This window comes from Microtus oregoni, unplaced genomic scaffold, assembly GCF_018167655.1.
Source record: "Microtus oregoni isolate MIOR12 unplaced genomic scaffold, Mior012 000000F_ref0000247, whole genome shotgun sequence".
Classification (NCBI taxonomy): domain Eukaryota; kingdom Metazoa; phylum Chordata; class Mammalia; order Rodentia; family Cricetidae; genus Microtus; species Microtus oregoni.
Window position 1 is genome coordinate 44,619,097 of NW_024543059.1, and position 25,249 is coordinate 44,644,345.

At 51.8% G+C, this 25,249-nt stretch overlaps 1 protein-coding gene across 6 annotated transcripts; it reads left to right on the top strand.

Annotated features, from left to right (window-relative positions):
• Nucleotides 1-4,227: 4,227 nt before the first annotated feature.
• Nucleotides 4,228-20,974, top strand: Med25 (mediator complex subunit 25). 6 transcript variants are annotated; one of them, XM_041652383.1, is made up of 17 exons: nt 4,228-4,428; nt 4,504-4,549; nt 4,684-4,808; nt 11,783-11,881; nt 12,150-12,270; nt 12,535-12,697; nt 12,802-12,932; nt 13,142-13,423; nt 13,738-13,866; nt 14,769-14,854; nt 14,925-14,982; nt 15,086-15,193; nt 16,461-16,649; nt 16,923-16,994; nt 17,096-17,314; nt 17,619-17,793; nt 19,473-20,974. In XM_041652383.1, exons 1-17 carry the CDS (start codon nt 4,295-4,297, stop codon nt 19,736-19,738), a joined length of 2,403 nt encoding a protein of 800 aa, XP_041508317.1. In that variant the 5' UTR covers nt 4,228-4,294; the 3' UTR covers nt 19,739-20,974. The 6 variants fall into 6 exon arrangements, with proteins under 6 accessions (XP_041508317.1, XP_041508310.1, XP_041508327.1 ...); XM_041652376.1 differs by having other exon boundaries at nt 13,735-13,866; nt 19,473-20,973; XM_041652402.1 differs by lacking the exon at nt 19,473-20,974 and adding an exon at nt 18,191-18,339 and having other exon boundaries at nt 4,229-4,428; nt 13,735-13,866.
• Nucleotides 20,975-25,249: the final 4,275 nt, after the last annotated feature.

Here is a 25,249-nt window from a genome sequence, read left to right on the forward strand (position 1 = left end):
TTCTTTTCCAAAGTCATAAAAACCACATTATTTCTTTCTTTTTTTTTTTTTTTTGAGACAGGGTTTCTCTGTGGCTTTGGAGCCTGTCCTGGAACTCGCTCTGTAGACCAGGCTGGTCTCGAACTCACAGAGATCCGCCTGCCTCTGCCTCCCGAGTGCTGGGATTAAAGGCGTGCGCCACCATCGCCCGGCAAAACCACATTATTTCTGTAATGAATTCATGCTCGTGATGGTGTATCGCGTAGAAGAAAGAGAAGAAAGTCAAAGTACTGAAAACCTCATTCCATGAAACAACAGAAGTGAGCACCAAGGATAAGGACAGATTGTTACAAATATGATTATTGTACTATCATCTTCATAGTTTTCCCCATCAAAAGGATGACTGGGGGCCCTTGGGGGGATCACAGCACTTGGCATGAAGGGCTGCTGAGCCTGCAGTCCTGGAACTCTGCAAACCTGATCTCCAGACACACGCCATAGCACACTCTGCATAATAGAAAATGCCACTTTTTAAAAATTAAAAATAGCCGGGCGGTGGTGGCGCACGCCTTTAATCCCAGCACTCGGGAGGCAGAGGCAGGCGGATCTCTGTGAGTTTGAGACCAGCCTGGTCTACAGAGCTAGTTCCAGGACAGGCTCCAAAGCCACAGAGAAACCCTGTCTCGAAAAACCAAAAAATAAATAAATAAATAAGTAAATAAAAAATAAAATAAATTAAAAATAGTAGCCAGGCGGTGGTGGTACATGCTTTTACTCCCAAGCACTTGGGAAGCAGAGGCAGGCAGATCTCTGTGAGCTCGAGGCCAGTTTGGTCTACAGAGTGAGTTCCAGGACAGCTAGAGCTAAACAGAGAAACCCTTTCTCAAAAAAAAAAAAAATTGAGACAGGGCCTCATGTAGTCCATGCAGACCTGGAATGTTGTGTATCCAAAACTTACTTGACCTTCGGCTCCTCCTTCCAACATTTCCTTGGCCCTCAATCTTCCTTTGATAAATATTATATTACTTCTGGTGTGTTTCAAGTGATACAATAAAATAATAGATTTTTTTTTTTAAACAGCATCTCCTTGTGTGACCAGCGACCCTCTGGTCCCAGCTCCCCAGTGTTATCATACACCCCTGGCTCTGAACATCTAGCTTAGCACATTTAGCAGCTTGGTTACTGTATGTTTGAGATCAATTGCTCTCATTTATTAAATATACTGCAAAACAACATTTTTCATGATTTATTTATTTATTTTTATTTTGTGTGCATTGGTATCTTGCCTGAATGTATGTCTGTGAGAGGTGTTGGATGCCCTGGACCTGGAGTTACAAACAATTGTGAGCTGCCGTGTGGGTGCTGGGAATTGAACCCCAGTGCTCTGGAAGAGTAGCCGGTGCTCCCAACTGTTGTTTTTCCAGACGGATGTCGTTTCTGTTAAGTTGGGAGCGAGCAGTCCCACAGGGTATTTAACTGAGCTCCTAGAGGAGAAACATGTGGTTTTCAGTCTTCAGGTCTGCATGGCACAAGAAATCCAATTAGGTCAGATCACACCAAATCAAAATGCCCATCGCTTTATTAAAAGTGATGCTCTCGGGTGGCCGAGCGCATGGCGGGGAGACAGGACAGCAGAGAGCCCATGTTTTCAGCCTGGATTTTATTTCCTGTAGTTCATAAGGAATAATTGTAGGGAAGCCGGGCGATGGTGGCGCACGCCTTTAATCCCAGCACTCGGGAGGCAGAGGTGGGCGGATCTCTGTGAGTTCGAGACCAGCCTGGTCTACAAGAGCTAGTTCCAGGACAGGCTCCAAAACCACAGAGAAACCCTGTCTCGAAAAACCAAAAAAAAAAAAAAAAAAAAAGGAATAATTGTAGGCAGAGTTTCTCTGTGTCTCAGTAATTGCACCCAAATAACCATTCAGAGATTTACTGTTAATTATAAATGCTTGGCCAATAGCTCAGGCTGGTTATTCTTTCTTATGTACACTCTGTCACGTGGCCTGGTACCTTTTCTTAGTTCGTCTCCTCTCTCCAAGTCTCCTTGAGATTCTCAGACTCCCCTTCTTTCTCTTTGTGTCTACAGGTCCCTCCTAACCTCTACCTGTCCAACGATTGGCCAGCTGGCTTCTTTATTAACTCCGCACATGATGGAAGGAGCAGATACACACAATGGTTGTTTGGTTTTGTTTTCAGAGAGGTAACAGTCCTGGCTGTCTTGGAGCTTGCCTTACAGTCCAGGTAGGCTTAGCACTCTGCTCACTTTTATTTTAAGTGAGGCTGGAGAGATGGCTCAGTTATTAAGAGTACTTTCTGCTCTTTTCAAAGAACCAGGTTCAATTTTCAGCACCCATATGATGGCTCACAATCTCCTTTAGCTCCCGTTCTGACCTCTGGTGTCCATGGGTACTGCAAGCATATGGTACATGTGATATGTGTGCAGAGAGACACTCATACACATAAAACAAAAATAAATCTTAAAACTCAAATACAAAGCCAGGTATGGTGGCATGCAAGTTTTAGGGCAGCCAGAACTACACAAGGAAACCCTGTTTTGGGGGTGGGGTGATGGGATAAGGAAACAACAAAAACAAACGAAAAGAGAGGGCCAGGGGAGCCAGACAAGGGCCATGACAGGCCCTGCTAGAAGCCTTCCCAGGGACTAGGCCTTAGCTTCAGTTTGCTGGAACTGGCTGGAGCTGAGCAGGCCATTCTTGGGAAAGCCACAACCCAGGAGCAACCAGTCAGAGAGCGCCCTGCAGCCTTGTGCAAGCTTCAGAGACCTAGAGAGAGCTTCTCCCAGCCTGCAGCTGGAAAGGCCTAACCTCTGAGCCACCAACCAATCCTATAGCAACTGTGAACTGTTTAAACCCACTGATCAGCCCCCAGACTAAGTTTGTCTCCCTGGAATTCCCCCAATCTTGCTTAAAAGAAGTCTTGGGGGCTCACTGGCTGTCACCATGTGTCACCCAACAGGTTAGAATTTTAATAAAGTGCTCTTGCTGATTACAATGTGGCTGGTGATCTTTTATGGGATTTCTTGCAGACCCTAAGAAAGACAAAACCCCAACTAAAACCAGGATCTGGGAAATGGTTTAGTGCGAGCGAGGGTCTGAGTTCATATTTCCACCACCCACATTTAAAAATGGGTTTGTGTCAGTTTCTCAATGTAGCCTTGGCTATCCTGGAACTCACTCTGTTTACCAGGATGGCCTTGAACTCAGAGATCCACCTGCCTCTGCTTTGTAAATGCTGGGATTAAAAGCATATACAACCAGGCTGGGCTCTTTTCCTTTTCTTGTTTTATTTTTTTGAGACAATGTTTCTCTGTGTAGCTCTGTCCTGATATTTTCTGTAGACTGGGCTGGCCTCATACTCAGAGATCTGCTTGTTTCTGTGACATCACCTCTCCCCTCCATCCTGGCTTTGTATCTTTCTATTAGTAAGAGTTATTTATTAAGTTTCTGTTCACAGATTTTACAGTAATTTTCTAGGTCATTTTATATTCATGCTATTGGCTGCAATGCTGAGATTAAGTTTTCCCGCAAGTATACCACGCATTCCTAGGACACTATTTTATTTATTTATTTTTATTTTATTTCTTCATTATTCTTAATCTATCTATCTATCATCTATCTATCTATCTATCTATCTATCTATCTATCTATCTATCTAATGTATTTGCTTTGAGCCAGTTACTGGATTCTTTCCCAGAAAACAGGGATCAGGTGTTGCCTAGCAACCGCCACTTAGATTGGAATTCGCTTCTTTTCGAGCGAAAACAACTGCCCCGGCTTCCAAGTCTTCTGCAACTTTACAGTGTTGCCTGGCAACGTTGTTTCCGAAGATGTGATTGGACCGCTCTCTTCCATCTGTCCCCGGTCAGAAAGACTAGAATTTATTAACTTAATCTCTGTGTGAGAAAACAACGGCTGGGCACGCGTTGCCTAGCAATCTGGTTCCCCAAACCTCCCCTTCAGCTCGGAGTCGGAAACTCGAGACCGACTCCAAGATGGTGGCCGGATGTGCTGTTTTCCGATTTATTTCGTGCTTGATATTGTGGACAAAAGTTTGTTCGATCTCAAGAGGCCCCTAAAGGGGCGCGTTGTGCCAATTCTGAGAGTTTCTGGTGTCCGCAGCGCTAGGGTAAAGATAAAACCGCCACTCCCAGTTTGTGCCCGGCACAAACATGGCCGCATTAGCATCAACAGAGGCTTCCAGACGTCCGGCGCGGGTGCGCGCATCGCGCAAGCGCACTTCTGCTCGTCCTGGGACGGCAACGGCGGCGGCGGCGCTGGCGGCGGCGGCGCGGGGCATGGTCCCCGGGTCCGAGGGCCCGGCTCGGGCCGGGGGCCTCGTGGCCGATGTGGTGTTTGTGATCGAGGGCACAGCAAACCTGGGGCCGTACTTCGAGGGACTCCGCAAGCACTACCTGCTGCCCGCCATCGAGTGAGTGAGGGCCCACGTCGCCTCTCTCTGCTGTACCTACGGCTCTTGCCGACGCCGCATCTCCTGTCTTTCTAGGTACTTCAACGGGGGACCGCCCGCAGAGACGGACTTCGGTGGAGACGTGAGTGTGCGGCCGCGTCACTGGGAGGAGGCCGGTAGACCTCTGAGGCCAAGGGAGGAAGCTGGGTACGGACCTGATCTGAAGTTCCCTGCCTAAGACTTGAGTTTCAAAGTTCTTTTGTCCTGTTCTCCCAGTATGGTGGAACCCAGTACAGCCTTGTGGTGTTCAACACAGTGGACTGCGCTCCAGAGTCCTACGTACAATGTCACGCTCCAACCAGCAGTGCCTATGAGTTTGTCACCTGGCTGGATGGCATCAAGTGAGCTTTTCCTCCATTTGTGGTCCGCAGAACAGAGTCGGTGTCTGAGTATGCTTGGTCAGCTTGCCCTTCTCCCCCTCTTTCCTCCTGCTATTCCAGAGCAGTTGCAGGGTGCACCTGGGCCCGGAGCGTCCTTCTGTAGGGTGTATCATAGCTTACTGTGTAGCCGAGGCTAGCCTTGGATTCCTCATCTTCCTGCCTCCACTTTCTAGTTGCTGGGATTACAGACTTGTGCCACAATGGCTAGTTTGTGGAGCTCGGCAGCCTGGAGTAGTCATGGTGACTTCAGACACAACTCTCTGACCACAGGTTCCCAGGCTACTTCGTGCTGCCTGCCTATTCCTTCTGAGCTGGAGAAATCTGTGGGCCCTGCATGTGTTCTTTGTGCTATTGGGTGTCTATTGCCGCATAACCGGTTCCCCCAATAAAGACTTCAGATGGAACAGTTGCATCCTTAGTCAGGAACTCAGAAGGATAAGCTCAGCTGTGTGTTTGGTCTGGTCTCCCAGGGCTGTGGGTATCGGGGAGAGCCACATGCAGAACGGCTTGCTCTGTGACTGTCTGAGACTCTGTGAGCCTCACTTTTGTCTCCAGGCCCTCACATGTGGTGCTTTGCTGCCCAAACTGGCAGCTTTCTCTGCTCAGAGTGAATGGTTGAACCCAGAGGGCAAAGAGATTTCTGATGACAGCAGCTTTTGTTACCACCTGTTTGGTAGGCGGCGGGATCCCTGGGGCAGACCAGCATATCCTACAGGTGCTGGTGTAGGGGACACAGTAAGCGACGTGCAAGTGGCCACTCACTGCTTGCCCTGTTCTTGTGCTTGGTTTGCATATGAGCAGCAGTGTAGACTGCTGGATGCTGGGAGGGAGGTCTCTCGAGCTAATCGTCCCGCGGGAAATCCACAGTCTGGCTGTGGTCAGGGTTCATTGGACAATGCTGATTCTTGCCTTCCTGCTGTGGTGAAGCAGGTATGCTTTGCATGTCCGCCGTGTTTGATTGTGTGTGTGTCGGGCAAACACACAGTAGACAGATGGAGAGCTGGCCTTACACTCCACTTGACAGCTTGGCTTCCTGTTCTAGGCATCATTGACACTTGGCACGCAAGTTTTTAAAAAAGACTGATTTCTTTTTGCTTAAGGTGTACAAGTGTTGTGCCTACAAGCATATCTGTGTATCACTTGTATGCCTGGTGACCTTGGAGGCCAAAAGAGGGAATAGGATTCTTTGGAACTGGAGTTAGCGGGAGCTGCCATGTGGGTGCTGGGAGCCCAATCTGTGTCCTCTGAGGGAGCAGCCATGCTCTCTTAGCATGGCCATTTCTCCCACCTCTAGTCCATTTTTAAATTGAAGACGGTGTCTTATCAGGTTTTCCAGGCTAGCCACAAAGTCCCTGTGTGGCAAGAGCTGGCCTTTGCCTGTTCATCCTTCTTCCTCGGCTGCTTCCATCTAGGTCTCTGAGCCGCTACACCTGGCTTGGACTAGATCATTTTTTTTTAAAGATCTTTTATTTTATGTGCATTGAGGTTTTACCTGTATGTCTGTTCAGGGGTGCTAGGTCCTCTGGAACTGGTTACAGACAGTTGTGAGCTGCCATGTGAGTGTAGGGAATTGAATCTGGGTTCTCTGGAAGAACAGCCAGTGTTCTTAACTGATGAGCTAACTGATGAGCCATCTCTCTAGGTCCTGAAAATAGATAATTCTTTGTTGTGAAGCCTGTCCTGGGTGCTGTGGAAGTTGGGATTTGTGTGTGTGTGCACGCTGCTGGGAGTGGAACCCAGGGCTTTGTCCACGCTAGGCAGGTGCTCTGCCTCGATGAGAATGTTAACAACGGCCCTGAAATTTCCCTGCCAGCTGGCAGTGGCACCCCTGGAAAGTTGTCTCTCTCTTTTTTTTTTTTTGGTTTTTCGAGGCAGGGTTTCTATGTGGTTTTGGAGCCTGTCCTGGAACTAGCTCTTGTAGACCAGGCTGGTCTCGAACTCACAGAGATCAGCCTGCCTCTGCCTCCCTAGTGCTGGGATTAAAGGCGCGCGCCACCACTGCCAGGCGGAAAGTTGTCTCTTAAAGGCCAGATGACGCCTTATCTAAGACCTCGGGGCTAGATGGAGGTGAGCCTTGAGGAACAGCCATTGGAATTCTGAGGAGCCCAGGGTCCGCAAGGCTGCACATCAGGGTTGATGCGGATGCTTGTGAGAGACCTCCTTCCCATTGCTTAGCCGGGAGTCTGAGAGCAGTGCAGCCAGCGCTGGTCTCTTCAGCTCCTGCTTGGCTGCTAAGTCTCCTGGGCACATGTCTGTGCAAGGAACTTCTGTGACTTTTGTTACCAGTCAGTTGTCCTCTGTTTCCCTGTCCCTGCCTCTACTTCTGGACCCCTGTGGAAGTCCAGGTGCCTGCTGTTTCTCCTCTGGACTACTTCCAAGTAGGGTCTGACTCCTGCAAGGAGTGATGGCTGCTGGGAACGGCCCTCAAAGACACAGACCACCCCTCCCTTAGGCGCTTGAAGATAGAGGGAGATACTATCTGGACAGTTCTGCATTAGGACCCTGGAAACACAAGTGTCCCCATTTGGGTGGTCTCAGCTACACTAGGCATTTCAGCATTGCTTAACTCTCCCAGGATCACCCTTTTGATCAAGGCCTGTGACCCATTCCCAAGATGTTCTGAGCAGGGCTGGAATGGGAATCAGCAGGGCTTGGCCCTGCTTGGGAAGTGTCCCCTTCCGGTGTTGCTGCTCGGAGACAAGGAGTACAGTGTGGTTAGGAACAGCCTTGCTCTGGGCTTCTTTGTTTGGTTGTTGTTTGTTTTTCAAGGCAGGATTTCTTCTGTGTAGCCCTGGCTGTCCTGGAACTCACTCTGTAGACTAGGCTAGCCTCGAACTCACAGAGATCCGCCTGCCTCTCCTCCCGAGTGCTGAGATTAAAGGCTGAGTTATTTTTCTTAACTAACGTGTAGCTGGCAGCACTGGATGGCCATGTTCAACGTAAAGTTGTGCAGCCTCCAGTGCTGGCACACTGCCAGGCGAGTGCTCCCTCTGCTACGTCGCAACATTCCTGTCACCGCCTGTAGCTGTTTCCTGGTGCCCCTGCCTCAGGCAGGTCTCAGAGAGGCTGAGAAACTTTATGGCTTGGTTTCTCCCGTAGCAGGAAGCTAGGTAGCAGGACTGGATGTAGGGTTGTTTTGGTGCGTGATGAGAGGATCAGGGAGCCAGACCAGAGCCATGACAGGTTTTTGATAGCCCCTGCCAGGGACTAGGCCTTAGCTTCAGTTTACTGGGAGTAGCTGGAGCTGAGCAGGCCATTCTTGGGAAAGCCACAACCCAGGGGCAACCAGTCAGAGGGCGCCCTGCAGCCTTGTGCAAGCTTCAGAGACCTAGAGAGAGCTTCTCCCAGCCTGCAGCTGGAAAGGCCTAACCTCTGAGCCACCAACAAATCCTGTAGCAACTGTGAACTGTTTAAACCCACCAATCAGCCCAAAAACTAACCTCCCCTCGCTGGGATTCCCCTAACCCGGTTTAAAGGGGGTCTGTGAACCTCTTGGGCTGTCGCCATGTGCCACCCCAACGTGGTAAAATTAATAAAACCCTCTTGCTTATTGTGTATGTGACTGGTGGTAATTTTTTTCTTTTTTTTCCATGTTATTTATTGAACTCTACGTTTTTCTATGCTCCCCTCCCTGCCTCTCCCCTCCCCCTTCAACCCTCCCCCAAAGTCCCCATGCTCCCAATTTACCCAGGAGCTCTTGTCTTTTTTTACTTTCTACTTCCCATGTAGAATAGATCTATCTAAGTCTCTCTTAGTGTCCTCATTGCTGTCTAAATTCCCTGGGATTATGGTTTGTAAGCTGGCTTTCTTTGCTTTATGTTTAAAAATCACTTATGAGTTGAGTACATGTGATAATTGTCTTTCTGTGTCTGGGTTACCTCTCTCAGTGTTTTCTAGTTCCATCCATTTTCCTGCAAAATTCAAGATGTTTTTTTTTTCTGCTGTGTAGTACTCCATTGTGTAAATGTACCACATTTTTTTTATCCATTCTTCGATCGAGGGACATTTAGGCTGTTTCCAGGTTCTGGCTATGACAAACAAAGCTGCTATGAACCTAGTTGAGCACATGTCCTTGTGGCATGATTGAGCATCCTTAGGATATATACCTAAAAGTGGTATTATTGGATCTTGAGGAAGGTTGTTTCCTAATTTTCTGAGAAATTGCCACACTGACATCCAAAGGGGTTGTACCAGCTTGCAGTCCCACCAGCAATGCAGAAGTGTTCCCTTTTCCCCACAACCTCTCCAGCATAAGTTGTCATCAGTGTTTTTGATCTTGGCCATTCTTTCAGGTGTAAGATGGAATCTCAGAGTTGTTTTGATTTGCATTTCTCTGATGACTAAGGATGTTGAACATTTTCTTAAGTGTCTTTCAGCCATTTTAGATTCCTCTGTTGAGAGTTCTCTGTTTAGGTCTGTACTCCAGTTTTTTGGGTTTTTTTTTTTTTTTTGGATTATGTGATCTTTTGGTGTCCAATTTCTTGAGTTCTTTGTATATTTTGGAAATCAGATCTCTATCTAATGTGAGGTTAGTGAAGATCTTTTCCCATTCTGTAGACTGTTGTTTTGTCTTGTTGACCGTGTTGTTTGCTTTACAGAAAGAAGCTTTTCAGTTTCAGGAGGTCCCATTTATGAATTGTTTCTCTCAGTGTCTGTGCTACTGGGGTTCTATTTAGGAAGTGGTTCCCTATGCCAATGCGTTCAAGTGTACTTCCCACTTTCTCTTCTATAAGGTTCAGTGTGGCTGGCTTTACGTTGAGGTCTTTGATCCATTTAGACTTGAGTTTTGTGCATGATGATAGATATGGGTCTCTATTTTCATTTTTCTACATGTTGATATCCAGTTATGCCAGCACCACTTGTTAAATATTCTTTCTTTTTTCCATTTGATATTTTTTGCTTCTTTATCAAATATCAGGTGTTCGAAGATGTATGAATTGATATTCGGGTCTTCTTTTCGGTTCCATTGGTCCTCCTGTCTGTTCTTATGCCAGTACCAGTCTGTTTTCAGTACTGTAGCTCTGTATTAGAGTTTGAAGTCAGGGATTGTGATGCCTCCAGAAGTTCTTTTATTGCCCAGGACTGTTTTGGCTATCCTGGGTTTTTTGCTTTTCCAAATGAAGTTGAGTACTATTCTTTCGAGGTCTTTGAAGAATTTTATGGGCGACTGGTGGTATTTTATGGAGACTTCTCTTGGACCTGATGTGGCTGGGCTCCAGCTCTGTGGCCGTCAACTTTCTGCTGCACCTGGATGTGGTAGCTTGTGCCTTCACTCAAGAGGAGTTCCAGGCCAGCCTAAGCTAGAGTTCAGGCCACTTTGGGCCACCTAAACCCAGTCTCAAAATTCTAAAGGTAACAATAAAAATCCTTGCTTCTGAGGACTAAGAGGGTGAGGGAGTGGGTGGTGAAGGAGCCGAGCAGGGAAGGTCCTTGGAGAGAAGCATGGGGCAATCTCAAATCCTGAGGACACAGTGTGGGAACACCTATAGATTTCAGGTGCATCTGTCTGTCTGTCAAGCCATGTCCAGAACTTGGTATGGGAACACCTAGAGATTTCAGGTGTGTCTGTCTGTCTGTCAAGCCATGTCCAGAACTTGGTGTGGCCTCTGCAGGTCACAGAGCTGCAGCAGTGATGAAGACTCCTGAGGAAGGCTGCAGAGGGAGCCTGAGGAGTGGCCATGGTGGGAGGTGTCACTTCCACAGGGTCTGGATGACCTGTGCCACTATGGTGGCGTCTGGTGGGTGGGCTTCCTGGAGGAGGCCATGCTGAGCACTTAGGGTAGATAAGTTGGGTCTCTACCCAGACCAGAATGAAGTCGCTTTGGGGCGGAGTCTAGGCAAAGACAGGTGCGTCAGCCATCCGCGAGCCTGGCAGGCAGAGGACGCAGCACCAGTGTAGGCCCAGCCAAAGGCTTTATTGGCCTCTTGTGGGCCAGACAGATAGACCAGGCTAGGGACAAGAAACAAGATGGCTCAGACCCTGTCCCTGCTTATGGGGGGAGATTGGCAGTGGGCCTCCTAGGTGGCTGTGGGAAAGTACCAGAAGCTGTGTTTGAGAAGAGTGTGGCTGCTGCCAAGGCCACAGTGCTGGCAGAGGAAAAGCCCCTGAACTCAGGGGCTTGGTGGCTTGGTCCACACCTGCTCCCACCTTCCCCTTTGTCAGAGAGATGGAAGTGTCTCTGGATTGGGTCCTGTAACGACTTCTGTCTCCCCTGTCACTTGTATAGCCTGTGGCTCACTTGATCCTGTCTGCAAGTGCATTTTACCGTAGTGTAGGGGAGGCTGTCGCAGTGCTCCTCCCTGGGCTGGAACACTGACTGCTTTTCCAGAGGCCCCAGGTTTGATTCCCAGCACCCACATGGTGGCTCACAACTACCCGTAACTCTAGTTTCTGGTGACCTAATGCCCTCTTCTGGCCCTCAAAGCCACCACGGATGTGCGTGGTGTACAGACATCCAGGCAAAACATCATACACATAAAATACAAACAAAATCCAGCGAAAGCTAGGCACAGTGATGCACACCTTTAATCCCAGCACCTGTGAGGCAGGGGCAAGATGGTCTGTGACTTCAAGGTCAGCCTGGTTTAGTTCCAAGTGAGTTCCAGGACAGCCAGAGCTACACAGTGAGAAGAGAGAGAAGGGGAACAAACCAGTGAAGCAGATGGCCCAGTCCGGAAAGGGCAGCAGGAGGATGGCTAGGGCATTGGGCACCCCAGGACTGAGAGCACAGAAGCTGGCCTCTGTGTCCTGGGCCCTTCTCTTCCCTCTTCTGATCCTTTCCCTGCCTTTCCCCCTGCCCAGTGATGCTTTGTCACGAGTAGATCTCTGAGAACTCTGAGATGGTGTCCATCTAAGGCGCAGTGCAGTGTGAGATGGGAGGGAACAGTGCCAAGTACCTGTATAGGTGCACTGTGCCTGACTAACTGTCCTGCAGGTTCATGGGCGGCGGTGGTGAGAGCTGCAGCCTCATTGCGGAAGGCCTGAGCACTGCCCTGCAGCTGTTCGATGACTTCAAGAAGATGCGGGAACAGATGTGAGTGCACCCTCCTGAGCCCTCCTCAGTCCTCAGGCTGGAGCTGGAGAGGAGCAGGGGCCCTGTGCAGGCCAGGGTAGGCCAGCGCCCTCTGACCCGACACTAGCTGGGACCTCCTTCCTGTGCCCCTTGTCCAGTAGGTGACTTAAAACTGTCACTCAGCCTGAGCCTCAGTGTTGCCAACTGCAAAGGGTCCTAGCTGGTGAGGGCATGATTTTGAGCTGCTGCTAGCCGTTGCCTGCTCCATTGCTTGACTGTGTCCCTGCAGTGGCCAGACGCACAGAGTCTGCCTCCTCATCTGCAACTCGCCCCCATACCTGCTGCCTGCCGTGGAGAGCACCACGTACTCTGGCTGTACAACCGAGAGCCTGGTGCAGAAGATAGGGGAGGTGAGCTGGGGTGCTGAATGGGAGGGCCTGCACCTCTGGATCCTAGGAAACAGGCTGGGGTCTGAAAACCTGAGTCAAAAAAATAGGCAAGAACTCTATGCCTACTTAGGATTGTCAGAATCCTCCTGGACCCCAATGCCCTGTTTTGCCATCCAGTTTGATGAAAGTTGTGGTCGGAGGGCCAGACCATCCCTCCATGTAGTGGGGAAGGGGCTAGCCCCACTCGCTTCTGGAGGCCCCATTCCTGCCTTTCCCTTCCTGTAGCGTGGGATCCACTTCTCCATTGTTTCTCCAAGAAAGCTGCCCGCCCTTCGGCTTCTGTTTGAGAAGGCGGCTCCTCCGGCCCTGCTGGAGCCCTTGCAGCCTCCAGCAGATGTGAGCCAGGACCCGCGGCACATGGTGCTAGTGCGTGGGCTCGTACTGCCTGGTAAGGCCCGGGTGCGGTGCACGGAGGGGGCACTCTTTAGCACACTCTTCACATGGATTTGGATGTCCCTCTCTCTACTCTCAACCCTGTCTCTCCTGTCTCAGTTGGTGGCAGCTCAGCCCCAGGCCCTCTGCAGCCCAAGCAAACAGTCCCCCTGCCTCCAGCTCCATCCTCCGCCAGCACACTCTCTGCAGCCCCCCAGCAGGCTCTGCCCCCTGTCCCACCACAGTACCAGGTAAGGATGTTACCAGGAGCCACGCAGAGCCATGGTCTCCTGGGAGGACATAATGAACCTTTGGGGTTACAATGTGAGGGGCCCCCCAAGTCAGTGGCCTTTGTGGTGATGGGGGCTGGAGCTCCTGGGTCACGAGGGGGGTGTGGTTGGCCTCGTGGGGCTACAAGTACATAGCTGTAGGGGTGTGTGGTCTTCTCCCCTTGTGACAGGTCCCTGGGAACCTCAGCGCTGCTCAGGTGGCTGCACAGAATGCTGTGGAGGCCGCCAAGAGCCAGAAGGCGGGGCTGGGCCCACGCTTCTCACCCATCAACCCTCTCCAGCAAGCTGCTTCAGGAGTGGGGCCCCCCTTCAGCCAGGCCCCAGCACCCCCATTAGCTCCTGGGCCTCCTGGAGCCCCCAAGCCACCTCCTGCTTCCCAGCCTAGCCTAGTCTCCACTGTGGCCCCTGGACCAGGTCTGGCACCCACTCCCCAGCCTGGGGCTCCATCTATGGTAGGTAGTGTGTTCTAGCACCTAGCCCTGTTCCCTGTTCATGGTGGATGGGAAGTACATGCCTCCTGCACAGGGAGGAGCAACAGCAAAGCTCACAGCTGTGCTCTGCAGCTCTGGGGCAGGAGTGTGGGCCTCAAGCTGTTCTGAGATGCCTGTAGTTTCTGGGGTCTGGTTTCTCATGAATGACTTGATGGTCCCTGGTACACCTGGTGGTGGTGGTAGTGTAAAGGAAGGGGTCTTTGTCTTGCCCCTTTTAGGGTAGCCACTCCCTGAGATGGTATGGTCCCCTCATTGCTGTGTGCTCTCCTCAGCAGGCAAGCACGGTAGCTCCAGGTGGGGTCAGTGGTCCTTCACCGGCCCAGCTTGGGGCTCCTGCACTTGGTGGACAACAGTCAGTGTCGAACAAGCTCCTGGCCTGGAGTGGGGTTCTCGAGTGGCAGGAGGTGAGGGGGTCTGAGCACTTGTTGGGTATGTGGGGAGTGGGTAGCTCACAGAAGAACTGGTCCAGAAGAAGGCTAGGATTTGTGAACCAGGTATCGCAGTTGGGTTTTTGGGTTTTTTTGTTTGCTTTGGTTTTTGGGTTTTTTGAGACAGGGTTTCTCTGTGTAGCTTTGGAACCTGTTCTGGAACTCACTTTGTAACCTCGAACTCACAGAGATCCACTTGCCTCTGCTTCACAAGTGCACACAAGTGCCACAGCTGGGTTTTAAGAACAATTATGTTGAGCTGGGCAGTAGTGGCACACGCCTTTAATCCCAGCACTTGTGGGGCAGAGGCAAGTGGATCTGTGAGTTCGAGGCCAGCCTGGTCTCTTTTACACAGAGAAACCCTGTCTCAAAAAACAAACAGTAAAAGTTATGTTGAAGCCAGGCATAGCGGCACACACCTTCAATCTCAATGCTTGGGAGGCAGAGGCAGGTGGATCTCTGTAAGTTCAAGGCCAGCCTGGTAGTGAAGTTCCAGGACAGCCACAGCCAGAGAGAGATATATAGTGAGATCCTATCTCAGAAAAACAACTACAAAAAATGTATGTTGAAGGTCAGTAGTTGAACAGTTACCTGCCAGGCACAAGGCCTCCATCCCTAGCCTCCCCCCCTTGCTTGTTCGCACACACATGCGCATGTGCATGCAGTGTGCATGCAGCAAAACCTAGAATTTGGGCTCCCAGCAGGGCCTTAGGTATTGTGGCTTCTGAGGGATAGCGATTTGAGGCCCAGAGGAGGGGCAGTATTTGTGAACTTTGGGAGCATGGGTGTGAGACTGCTGGGACGTAGAGGAGATGTGGGGCTGCAGGGGCTGTGGAGGTGAGAAAGGAGGCCCTGGCTGATCACCCTTTCTTCTTCAGAAGCCAAAGCCTGCATCCGTGGATGCCAACACCAAGCTGACAAGGTCTCTGCCTTGCCAGGTCTATGTGAACCATGGAGAAAACCTGTAGGTATTTGTCAGGGGTGGGGGCAGGTTCAGCCTGGCCTCTCCTGATTCTCCTCTCTTTCTCCCATAGGAAGACTGAGCAGTGGCCCCAGAAACTGATCATGCAGCTCATCCCTCAGCAGCTGCTGGTACGTCCTGCCAGGCCAAGGCCTGCCTGACCCTGCCCTCGTTCCCCACATAACGCTTCCCCTTACCATATATTGCCCCCATGTGACACCTGCATGTTTCCAGACCACCCTGGGGCCGCTGTTCCGGAACTCAAGAATGGTTCAGTTCCACTTCACCAACAAGGACCTGGAGTCCCTCAAAGGCCTCTACCGCATCATGGGCAATGGCTTTGTGAGTGGCGGGCAGGGAGTGGGCACTAGCTTCTATCCCCTTCTCTCTGCTGACTTGGTGAGAAACCCCGGGCCCTGAGGCTGCAGATAGGCCCAGGCGTTGCCTGACCACATGTTCTGGCCCCTGCCACATTCCTGTCCCATGGTGCTGGTTTTTGTTGTTGTTGTTGATCTGAGACAAGGTAAGACTTCCACCTGGATATCCTCCTGTCTCAGGCTCCAGAGGGCTAGCTTCTCCTGCCCTGTTCTTATCTCTGTCCCCACTCTGTGGCATCGGGCCTGTCCCATCTGTGGAGGCCCACCTTCCTGGGTGCTAGTGGGTTGGCGCTTGTGTTGGGGGAATCAGCCTCAGCTGACATTGTGGCCTGCTGCACTCTCTCGTGTCTGTGGCCCCAGCACACAGCGATTCTGTCGGGGCTGTTGTCAGGAAGCTCAGCTGGACCCAGGATCCTCTTGTGGGGCTCATCTCTGGCTTCCTCAGTGCAAACACTGAATTCTGGGGGCATGTTTCAAGACTGAGTAGCAAGAACTAATGTTTTTGCTACAGAGCAGAACCCAGAGGGGGAGCTCAGTGACATCAATCCCCAGCCTCTCATAGGCACAGTGTAGTCACCCCAGCCTCTCATAGGCACAGTGACATCACCCCAGCCTCTGGGTGCTTTAAGACAATGACTGTAATTCCCTTCCTTTTACCTGAGTCAGAACTGGGTCCCTAGGATGCACCCCTGTACGGAGGGCACTCACCAGTACCCTGGCCTGAGCGGCGCTGCCTGGTCTAGGTACACTATGAAAGGAGAGGGGTTTATGTGGATGGGTGCCAGCTGCAGGTTCTGAGAAGTCACCTAGGCAGCCAAAGCCACTCTGGGGACACTCTGACTCCCAGGATAGTTGCCCTGTGATGTTGCCATTCTCTAGTCCATGCTGGTGGGCACTGGCAGAGAGATAGACCCGTCCTCAAGGGTCTAGCCCCGACTTCCTGGCATCCTCCCCAGGGTGACTTGGGGAGTTAGCCCGGCACTGCACAGAGACATGAGGTGGAGGCACTCAGGGTCGCCTGCTGTCTTTCCTCGGTGGGCAGCGGGTGCCCTTGAGTGCTGTCTCTCTCAGTCTTTTGTTTCCAGGGCAGCTGCCGAGCCAGCCTGCCCTCCCTGGCCTTATGCAGTGAGACCTCCCTACTTCTTGCCCATAGTGCTTGTAGAATTTTGTAGGATGAGGTGGGTATCTTGTGCCTCTCTGGTAGGCTGCTTCTGAAGAGTCTCTGTCCACAGGCGGGCTGCGTGCACTTCCCACACACAGCCCCATGCGAGGTGCGCGTGCTCATGCTCCTGTACTCATCCAAGAAGAAGATCTTCATGGGCCTCATCCCCTACGACCAGAGTGGCTTTGTCAATGGCATCCGCCAGGTCATCACCAACCACAAGCAGGTCCAGCAGCAGAAGCTGGAGCAGCAGCGAGGGGTGAGTGTGCTGGTGGCCAGCCAGTGTCCTCTCATCACCCCAGAGCCCAGTCGTCATGGCCTCATCTCTAGTGCCAAGATAGGTCGTCTCCGTCCATGTGTCCCTTGTGTCCCAGCAAAGCAGCGTTGGTCCCTCCACAGTGACCAGGCAGGTGGGATGCACCTCCTACGTGGTGTCCCTAGAGGAGAGCACCCTATTCCTACATGCCAGGTCCTCCGATGGCCTCAGACAGCCTTCCCTCACCACTGACCTGTCCTCTCTGTCCCCGTGCAGATGGGGGCACAGCAGGCACCTCCAGGCCTGGGCCCCATTCTGGAGGACCAAGCGAGGCCCCCGCAGAATCTAGTGAGGACTCGGGTGGGGACTGGTGGGGTTGGGGCTGGGGGTCGGGTGGAGTTGGGGCAGCCACCTACTGTCTGTCCTTCCTCATGCTGTCTGTTCCCCAGCTCCAGCTCCGGGCGCCACAGTCCCAGCCTCAAGGTGCTGTGGGGGCCTCTGTGGCTACAGGGCAGCCCCCGCCCCAAGGCACTACCCAGGCCCCCACAGGGGCTCCCCAGGGTCCTCCAGGAACAGCACCTGGCCCACCTCCTTCTGGACCCATCCTTCGTCCCCAGAACCCTGGAGCCAATCCCCAGTTGCGGAGCCTGCTCCTTAACCCGGCACCGGTGAGGCAGCAGGGGGTTGCAGGTTCTCACCCAGAGTCTCTGGGAGGAAGAGGTGGGCTGTACCAGTATGGCAGCAGGGGGTTGCAGGTTCTCACCCAGAGTCTCTGGGAGGAAGAGGTGGGCTGTACCAGTATGGCAGCAGGGGGTTGCAGGTTCTCACCCAGAGTCTCTGGGAGGAAGAGGTGGGCTGTACCAGTATGGCTGCAGGGGGTTGCAGGTTCTCACCCAGAGTCTCTGGGAGGAAGAGGTGGGCTGTACCAGTATGGCCTTCCTCTGAGCCATTCTTTGTCTTCTCCAACTCCAGACTGGGGTACCCCCACCCCAGGCCTCCCTCCACCACCTGCAGCCTCCAGGGGCCCCTGCTCTGCTTCCACCACCACATCAGAGCCTGGGGCAACCCCAGCTGGGGCCGCAACTCCTGCACCCTCCGCCTGCCCAGTCTTGGCCTGCACAGCTTCCCCAGCGGGCTCCACTGCCAGGTAAGGGTGTTCAGGGAGGGCAGGGGTCTAGACTGGGAGTCCCTACAGCTACGGGCAAGGACCCCATTACCAAAGGGCCTTCCATAGCTCTAGAGGGGAAGTTCAGCCATGGGAGCAAGGCCTCAGTGAGTGAGACATCCCACAATCCTTCCCTGCTGTCCTGGGCTGCTAGAAGATGTCTTAGGGTCAGTGAAGCTGTTGGGGGAAGGGCTCCCAAAGGGTCAAAGGAAAGTGTGCATCCAGTTGGGCTTAGAAGGATCTCTGGCTCTGGCGGTCCCTGGAGCTTACTAGAAACTTGACTACCTTGGGTCCCCAGAAGAGGTGGGATGAGAGACTCGGGGTCCTCAATGGCCCCAGGGACCACTGGGAGATGCAGTCCCTTCCCACTGCCCCCCAGGTCAGATGCTGCTGAGCGGGGGTCCCCGAGGCCCGGTCCCCCAGCCGGGCCTGCAGCCCAGCGTCATGGAGGACGACATCCTCATGGACCTCATCTGAACCCAACACCCAATAAAGTTCCTTTTAACAATGCCCGGCTCCCGTCACTGACGCCCCTAGGGCTGTCTTTGCTCTCGCCTTGCAGACTCCCCAAGGCCCCGGCTGGGTGATGCTGGGCCACGGGGTGAGTTGGAGGCAGCATGGTGTGGCCTGGTTCTGGGAGACTCAGAGGCAGGTGGGCAGGTAGTGTACAGCTCATGTGCACTCAAGGGGTTACAGAGCCCAGAATGCCTCTGACCCAGCCAGGGTTCCGAGGAGCCTGGAAGGAGAAGCAGCAGTTGGGAGCCAGGAGGGACCTAGGTTCAGATAGCCAAAGCCACAGAAAAGGGACATGCAGGGTCAGGAGGTGGGTGCTCCTGGAACACGAGCATTACAGGGAGGAGCCAGAGGTGGAGTCCAGACTGAAATGCTTGAGATTCGTCCTGGGGATGTTGGACCCCAGAGACTGCCAGAGGGCTAGTGTCAGAAAGGCTCGCTGATATGTAGGAGCAGGGCAGGCAGGAAGCAAAGTCACGGGCCTGTTCAGGTGACATGTGCCACACCAGGAAGTCAGGATGTCCCTTTGGGACAGTGTATGCTGTGCTTGAAGACATAGCAGTTATGCACAGAGTAGGCACTGGTTCCAGTTGGAGGTGGATAAGTGGGGAAGCCTGTGTCCTGCAGGGTGTCCTCAGGCCCGTCTGCAGGTTGTCCCCTGGAGATGGAGTGAGGTATTTGTCACTTAGGCACATGTTAACCGTGAGTGTGGGCTGTGCCTGGACCACCTCCTGGGTTTGGGACATTGGTTAACGTGCAGGTCACCCACCCATCCCAGGAGAGAGGCCGCAGTCCAGTGGCAGTGGACCACCACAGTTGAGTTTTGTTTGGCCTTCCCTGTGTTAGCCTCTGCCACTTTCTTCCTTCCAGTTAGCTGTAAAACTCAAGTGAAATTCACACACATGCTCCTCTTGACATGTTGGAAGCCTGACACCCGGGGCCACCCTTTTGCCTGGCAGTAGTAGCTGGGTCTGCCCCATCAATGGGGCTCATGCTCTTGGGTTCGCCACAGTCCCCACCACTCTCTCTTGCTCTTCCATGGTGAGGCAAGGGCCCTGCCTCAGTCACGAGGCTGGCACCGTGGTGGTTCTGTGGGTAGCATTCAGAGAAAAGTGAAATCTTTCTTGTACCCATGTCTCCTTCAAAAGTGGCCAAACGAAAGAAAGAAGGAGAGGGCCGCGTGTTTCGAGAAAAGTGGGAGCGAGACTATTTCTTTGTGGAAGTGAAGAGCATGCCTACGTGCTTAATATGCAAAAAAAATGTGTCAGTCCTGAAAGAGTACAACCTGAAGCGCCACTATGAGTCCCAGCACAGTAAGAGCTACGACCAGTACACAGCGCAGAGCCGCGACATGCTCCTGCAGGAGCTGAAGAGGGCCCTCCGAGCCAGCGAGGCTCTAGAGAGCCAGGAATAGGAGCCATGGAGTGACATGGAAAGAACTCGCGTGTCCTGAACAGAACTGCATCCTCAAGGTTGGCCTGTGGGTCTGACAAGCTTTCGCAGGCTGAAACTCGGGAGTCGGAGGCCTTCTGGGGTCCAGCGGCCTGATCCATGGCTGTACGGAAACTCTGACCACACGGTTAGCTTTATTTATTTGAGGTGGCGGTGATCCCCATACAGCTGAAGTCTGTGAGGCGGCCCCTCGCCAGCTCCTTGCTTTGAAGTGACTTAATCTTGTGCAGGCACACACATCAGAATTCATAAGCACAACTACAGCCCCATCACGGTGATCGGGTCGTCCATCATGAGGGGCCATCCCATACCTCGATCCCAAGTGACACTGTTTGTCAAGGACCTGGATCAGGTCCTCGCCTCAATTACCAGGAATCCAGATACACGACACCTTGACTCTGGCATTCCTGTGCTTGAACTGAGCCAACCTTCTGAGACCAGGACATGCAGGAAATCCAAACCGGCATGCCTGGTTCATTTCAAAGTGTGCAGAGCCATGCTTGTTCCCTGGAGGTCAGAAACTTGTGTTGAACACTGAATATGTCTCAGCAGGGATGTTCACAAACAGCTCCTGAATGTATGACAGCTGTGGTCCTGGCAGCCAGATGCCACTGCCGGGGAACAGTGGACTGCTCACCTCGCTGCAGCTGTGTCTGAAATGAGAGGTGTCAGGACCAGCCCCTTACACTGTGAGACCCAAGACCAAGTCCCCCCAAGGGCCGTGCTCTACTTGATCCTGAGCTAGCACTGGCTAACTCGCTCTTAATGGTTGTGTGAACGCAGACCCCAGTGCAAGTTGCAGTGCTCCAGGGTGCTTGCAATTCTGCGGGATGGCGAGGGTCCTCAGCCTCGCCCAGCAGTGTCCCAAATGTCTGGCTGCCCACACTTGTGACAGTCACTGTTTTCATTACAGACCTAAATCAAAAACTCCATTTTACGGATCAAGGTTGAATTCTCATCTGCCTGTTTCTCTGCCCCATGCAAGGCCCAGCACTGATATCTGGGTGTAGAAGGGCAGGTGTCAACCTTTTAGCCTCTTCTCAAAGGCACAAGAGAATTACAAGAGAGAAATTTTAATAATTAAATATTTCTATTTTTCAATTTGTATTTTTTCAATTTTGAATTTAAAGTATGGACTCTAGTATCATACATGTTTGTGTTGTGTTCCATGCGTTCACCGTAGATCAGTAAAGATCCAATTTGATTATCCTTCTGGCCATGGGCTTTCCTTCTCTTTGACTGACCCACCCCCTCCTGGGACAGCCTGGCCCTGCTAGCCGGTGAGCTTCTGCACCTGCCCTGGGGTCTGGCTGGGAGGGGCTGGGAGGGCCCTTTCCCGGGTGATTCTCACAAACTGAAAGAGAATAGGGGACCCAGGTGGCAGCTGAAGACGTGAAGGCAAGGTGGTGGTGACTTGGCCATGCAGCCATTGTGTGCCCGTGGCTCTGAGACATGGGATGCTAGGGACTGTGGCGAACCTGGAGAGCGCTTGCCCCGCCTGGCGGCCTTTAAACCAAAACCACACACACTGAGGACCAAACAAAATCTGCTGTGGGTCTCAGGAGACCACCAGGCCACCATTTGTGACCTCTAGAAGAATGAGACCCCGTGTGTGAGGGGTGTGAGGGGTGGGCAGGGAACAGGAAGCTGGGAGAAGCAGGTAGGTTTCTGAAAGCGAAGAAGCAATCGGTACAGGGAGGCACTGGGCAAAAGTTCCAGGGAAACTGGGTTTGCTCTCAGAAGGGATTGGTTGAGAATGGTTGTGGTGGGCTTGGCAGGTAAGAATGGGTACTGACTGCTCTTGCAGAGGATCTGAGTTCAGTGGCCAGCACCCAGGTCATGTGACTCACGGACGCTTGTGGCCTGTGCGCTCGCTGTGCCTGCACTCTTCTGGAAGCACACTTTGCTGTATTTATAAGTGATCATTGTAGTGTCTCCTGTCAGGTAGTGGTGCCAAATTGAACCAAGAACGTTCAGTTCTAGGAGGAACTGACTCCTATGGCCTCTAAGGACACCTGCACACATGCATACACAGAATTAAAAATAGATCTCACGCCGGGCGGTGGTGGTGCACGCCTGTAATCCCAGCACTCGGGAGGCAGAGGCAGGCGGATCTCTGTGAGTTCGAGACCAGCCTGGTCTACAAGAGCTAGTTCCAGGACAGGCTCCAAAACCACAGAGAAACCTTGTCTCGAAAAAACCAAAAAAAAAAAAAAATAGATCTCACAAGGAAAGGATGGTTGAGACAGATTTGTCGTCCCAGCTGCTCAACAGGCTGGCCTCTCCGCTTCACCTTCCCCATGGGTCAGTGTTGCCCTGGCCTGGATTATAAAGGCTTGTGCAGCATGCAGGAGGGATTGTGGTCACTGACCAAAGCACACTCAAAGCAAAATGTGGCCAAACCTTACAACACAAACCAGCCAGCTCACATGGGCAGTCGGCTGGGAGAGGGAGCCGCCAGCAGAGAGCTCAGCACTGGTTTGTTTGGAGGTGGTCGTGCCCTGTAGTAGACCAGACTGACCTTGAACTCAGAGACCTGCCTTCAGTGCCTCCTGAAGTGAGTGCCACAGGCCAGCCATGGCTGTGTACACCTTTAGACCCAGCACTTGTGAGGGAGAGACCAGAGGATCTTTGTGAATTCAAAGCCAGCCTGGTCTACTGAGTGAGTTCCAGGACAGCCAAAGCTACACAGAGAAACCCTGCCTCAAAAAAAAAAAAAAAAAAAAAAAAAAAAAAACGCAAACCAAACGTGTGCCACCGTGTCCAGAAGCATTACAGCCTTGACCAGGGGGGAGGACAGGAATTCAGCTTGCCAAAGGAGCAGGCCAGGCACAAGCCGAGGACAGAAAAATTAGGGAGAAAAGAGAGCAGCCAGGGTTTTTGTTTTTTTTTTTTTTTCTCACCTGGAAGAGGATACTCAGGAGGTCGAGGCAGGAACTACAGGAGTTCAAGGCCAGCCTGGTCTTCTCAGTTCCAACACAAGACAGATAGCAAGACCAAGTTCAAAACCAAAACAAAGACAGTCTGTCGTTAGTGTGTAGAGTGCTTGTCCAGCTTTGGGGGCCCAGTGCCACAAACAACACTGTCAGTCAGAACCTGTTTCTAAAGCAGAGATGACATTGGCCGCCAACAAATGGGTCAGAGGTTAAGAACAGAGGGCCTGGATTCATTTCCCAGCGTCCATGTCAGCCAGGTCACCCGCTCCCTCTTCTGGCTCCCCAGAGCACTGCATACCCGCATAGATTCATTCACAGTCACAGAAATGCAAAATTAGAAAATCTTCTGAAAACAAAGAAGTGACAGTCACTTCAGGCAGTGGTGGCGCACGCCTTTAATCCCACGATTTGTGAGGCAGAGGCAGGCGGATCTCTGTGAGTTCGAGGCCAGCCTGGTCTACAGAGCGAGTTCCTGTCTCAAACTCCCACCACCCGAAAAAAGGCCTGCCTCTGCCTCCCAAGTGCTGGGATTAAAGGCGTGCACTGCCTTAGATATGAAACTCTTCTGGCTAACGTGTAAATATAGGGAAAAATTAAGATGCTGGGAGGGGAAGGCAAGGCGCTTCAGTTTACCCACCGAGAGTGAGCCCCTGCAGCCAGAGAGGCTAAGTTCATTCTCAGTGCGTCTCTCAGTCTCCATTTCTCGGACCCATGTGAACCCACACACCCATGCCGAAGTATTCGAGTGAAGTATTCGAGACATGCTACCACCCAGGTTGCTCTCAAAACTCTTGAAGTACCAGAGGATAACCTTGAACTAATCTCCCAGGGCTGGGGTTACAGGCCTGCACGACTGTGTCTGGTCCATGCCATGCTCACAATGAACCCAGAATTCCTGCATGCTAATGAATTACTGTTACCTGATTTCCAGCCCCTGCCCTGCTTTTGTGTGCACGTGTGAGGTGAGGTGGGGTGTGTGTGGTTGGAAGATAACTTTTGAAAGTCCTATCCTTCTATTGCGAGTTTCAGGTGTTGAAATTCAGGTCATGTCCGACCCAACGGCTGCAAGTTTCTTTCTGTTGAGTCACCCACGGCATGCCCTGTGTTTTGAGGCAGGGTTTTCTGTGTAGCTCTGGCTGTCTTGGAACTCTCTATGTAGGCCAGGCTGGCCTCAAACTTACAGAGATCTGCCTGCCTCTTCCTCCTGAATGATGAAAGCCGTGCGCCATTGCCATCACCACACCCAGTTTCCCTTGCTTTTTTTTTTTTTTTTGGCTTTTTGAGACAGGGTTTCTCTGTGGTTTTGGAGCCTGTCCTGGTGTAACTAGCTCATGTAGACCAGGCTGGTCTCGAACTCACAGAGATCCGCCTGCCTCTGCCTCACAAATCGTGGGATTAAAGGCGTGCGCTACCACTGCCCGGCTTTCCCTTGCTTTTTTAATTTACATTTTTATTATATATTTTAAATGTTTCCTTTATGTTTATAGGTGTTTTGTCTGCATGTATATCTATATGTACTTTCTTGGTGCCTATAGAGGCCAAAAAAGGCATAGGATCAATCCCCTGGAACTGGAGTTAACAGATATTTGTGAGCTGCCAAGTGGATGCTGGGGATCAAACCTGGGTCCTCTGGAAGAGCAATAAATGCTCTTAATTGCAACTTATCTCTCCTGTGCCTCCGCTTTTAGAGACAGAGTCTCAAATGTGTAGTCTTGGCTGTCCACAAACATACAAGGATTAAAAAACCTGGTGGTGGCACACACCTTTAATCCCAGCGCTAGGGATCAGAGGCAAGTATACCAATGAGTTCGATGTCAGCCTGGTCTACAGAGTGAGTTCCAGGACAGCTAGGGATACACAGAAAAACATCGTGGCTCATGCCTTTAATCCCTGCCAAGCACTCAAGAGGCAGAGGCAGGTAAATTTCTGTCAGTTTGAGGCCAGCCTTGACTATATAGTGAGTTCCATACTAGCTAGAGCTACATAGACCTTGTCTAAACAAACAAAATTACCCCCCACAAAAATCCAAACCACCCACACACCCCTCCCGCCCCCCAGAAAAACTTGGCAGTGATCTGTCATAGCTCTGAAGTGTGGTGCCGTGCTTCCTGCCTCCCATACCAAAGAAGAAAGTCATAGCTAGGGCATATTGGCAATGCCTGTGCCCTTGAGCAGCTAGGGTAAGAAGATCTGGAGTTCAAGACCAACCTGAGTTACATAGTGAGACATTTCCTAAAAGCAGTGAAAAGGTGGGAAGATGTCTCAGCCTGTTAAGGCACCTGCAGCAAACCCTAGAGCTGAGTTCATCCCTGGGTTAACTCCAAAGAGTGATGCTGACTTCCACCAATGAGCAGTGACTGTGTGTGTGTGTGTGTGTGTGTGTGAGAGAGAGAGAGAGAGAGAGAGAGAGACAGAGAGAGAATAAACAAACTGCAAAACAAATCAAAATAGAGGCTGGAGAGATGGCAGAGAAAGTAGACCCAGATTTGAGGCCCAGCATCTACATGGCGGCTCACAAACATCTTTAACTCCAGTTC

Excerpts from the sequence above, each read along its gene's own strand:
- Med25 (XM_041652376.1), top strand. The coding sequence starts at position 4,295 with ATGGTCCCCGGGTCCGAGGGCCCGGCTCGGGCCGGGGGCCTCGTGGCC. Across the intron at positions 12,698-12,801 it reads GCGTGGGCTCGTACTGCCTG|TTGGTGGCAGCTCAGCCCCA; the intron begins GTAAGGCCCGGG and ends CTCCTGTCTCAG. Across the intron at positions 16,995-17,095 it reads CGAGGCCCCCGCAGAATCTA|CTCCAGCTCCGGGCGCCACA; the intron begins GTGAGGACTCGG and ends TCTGTTCCCCAG.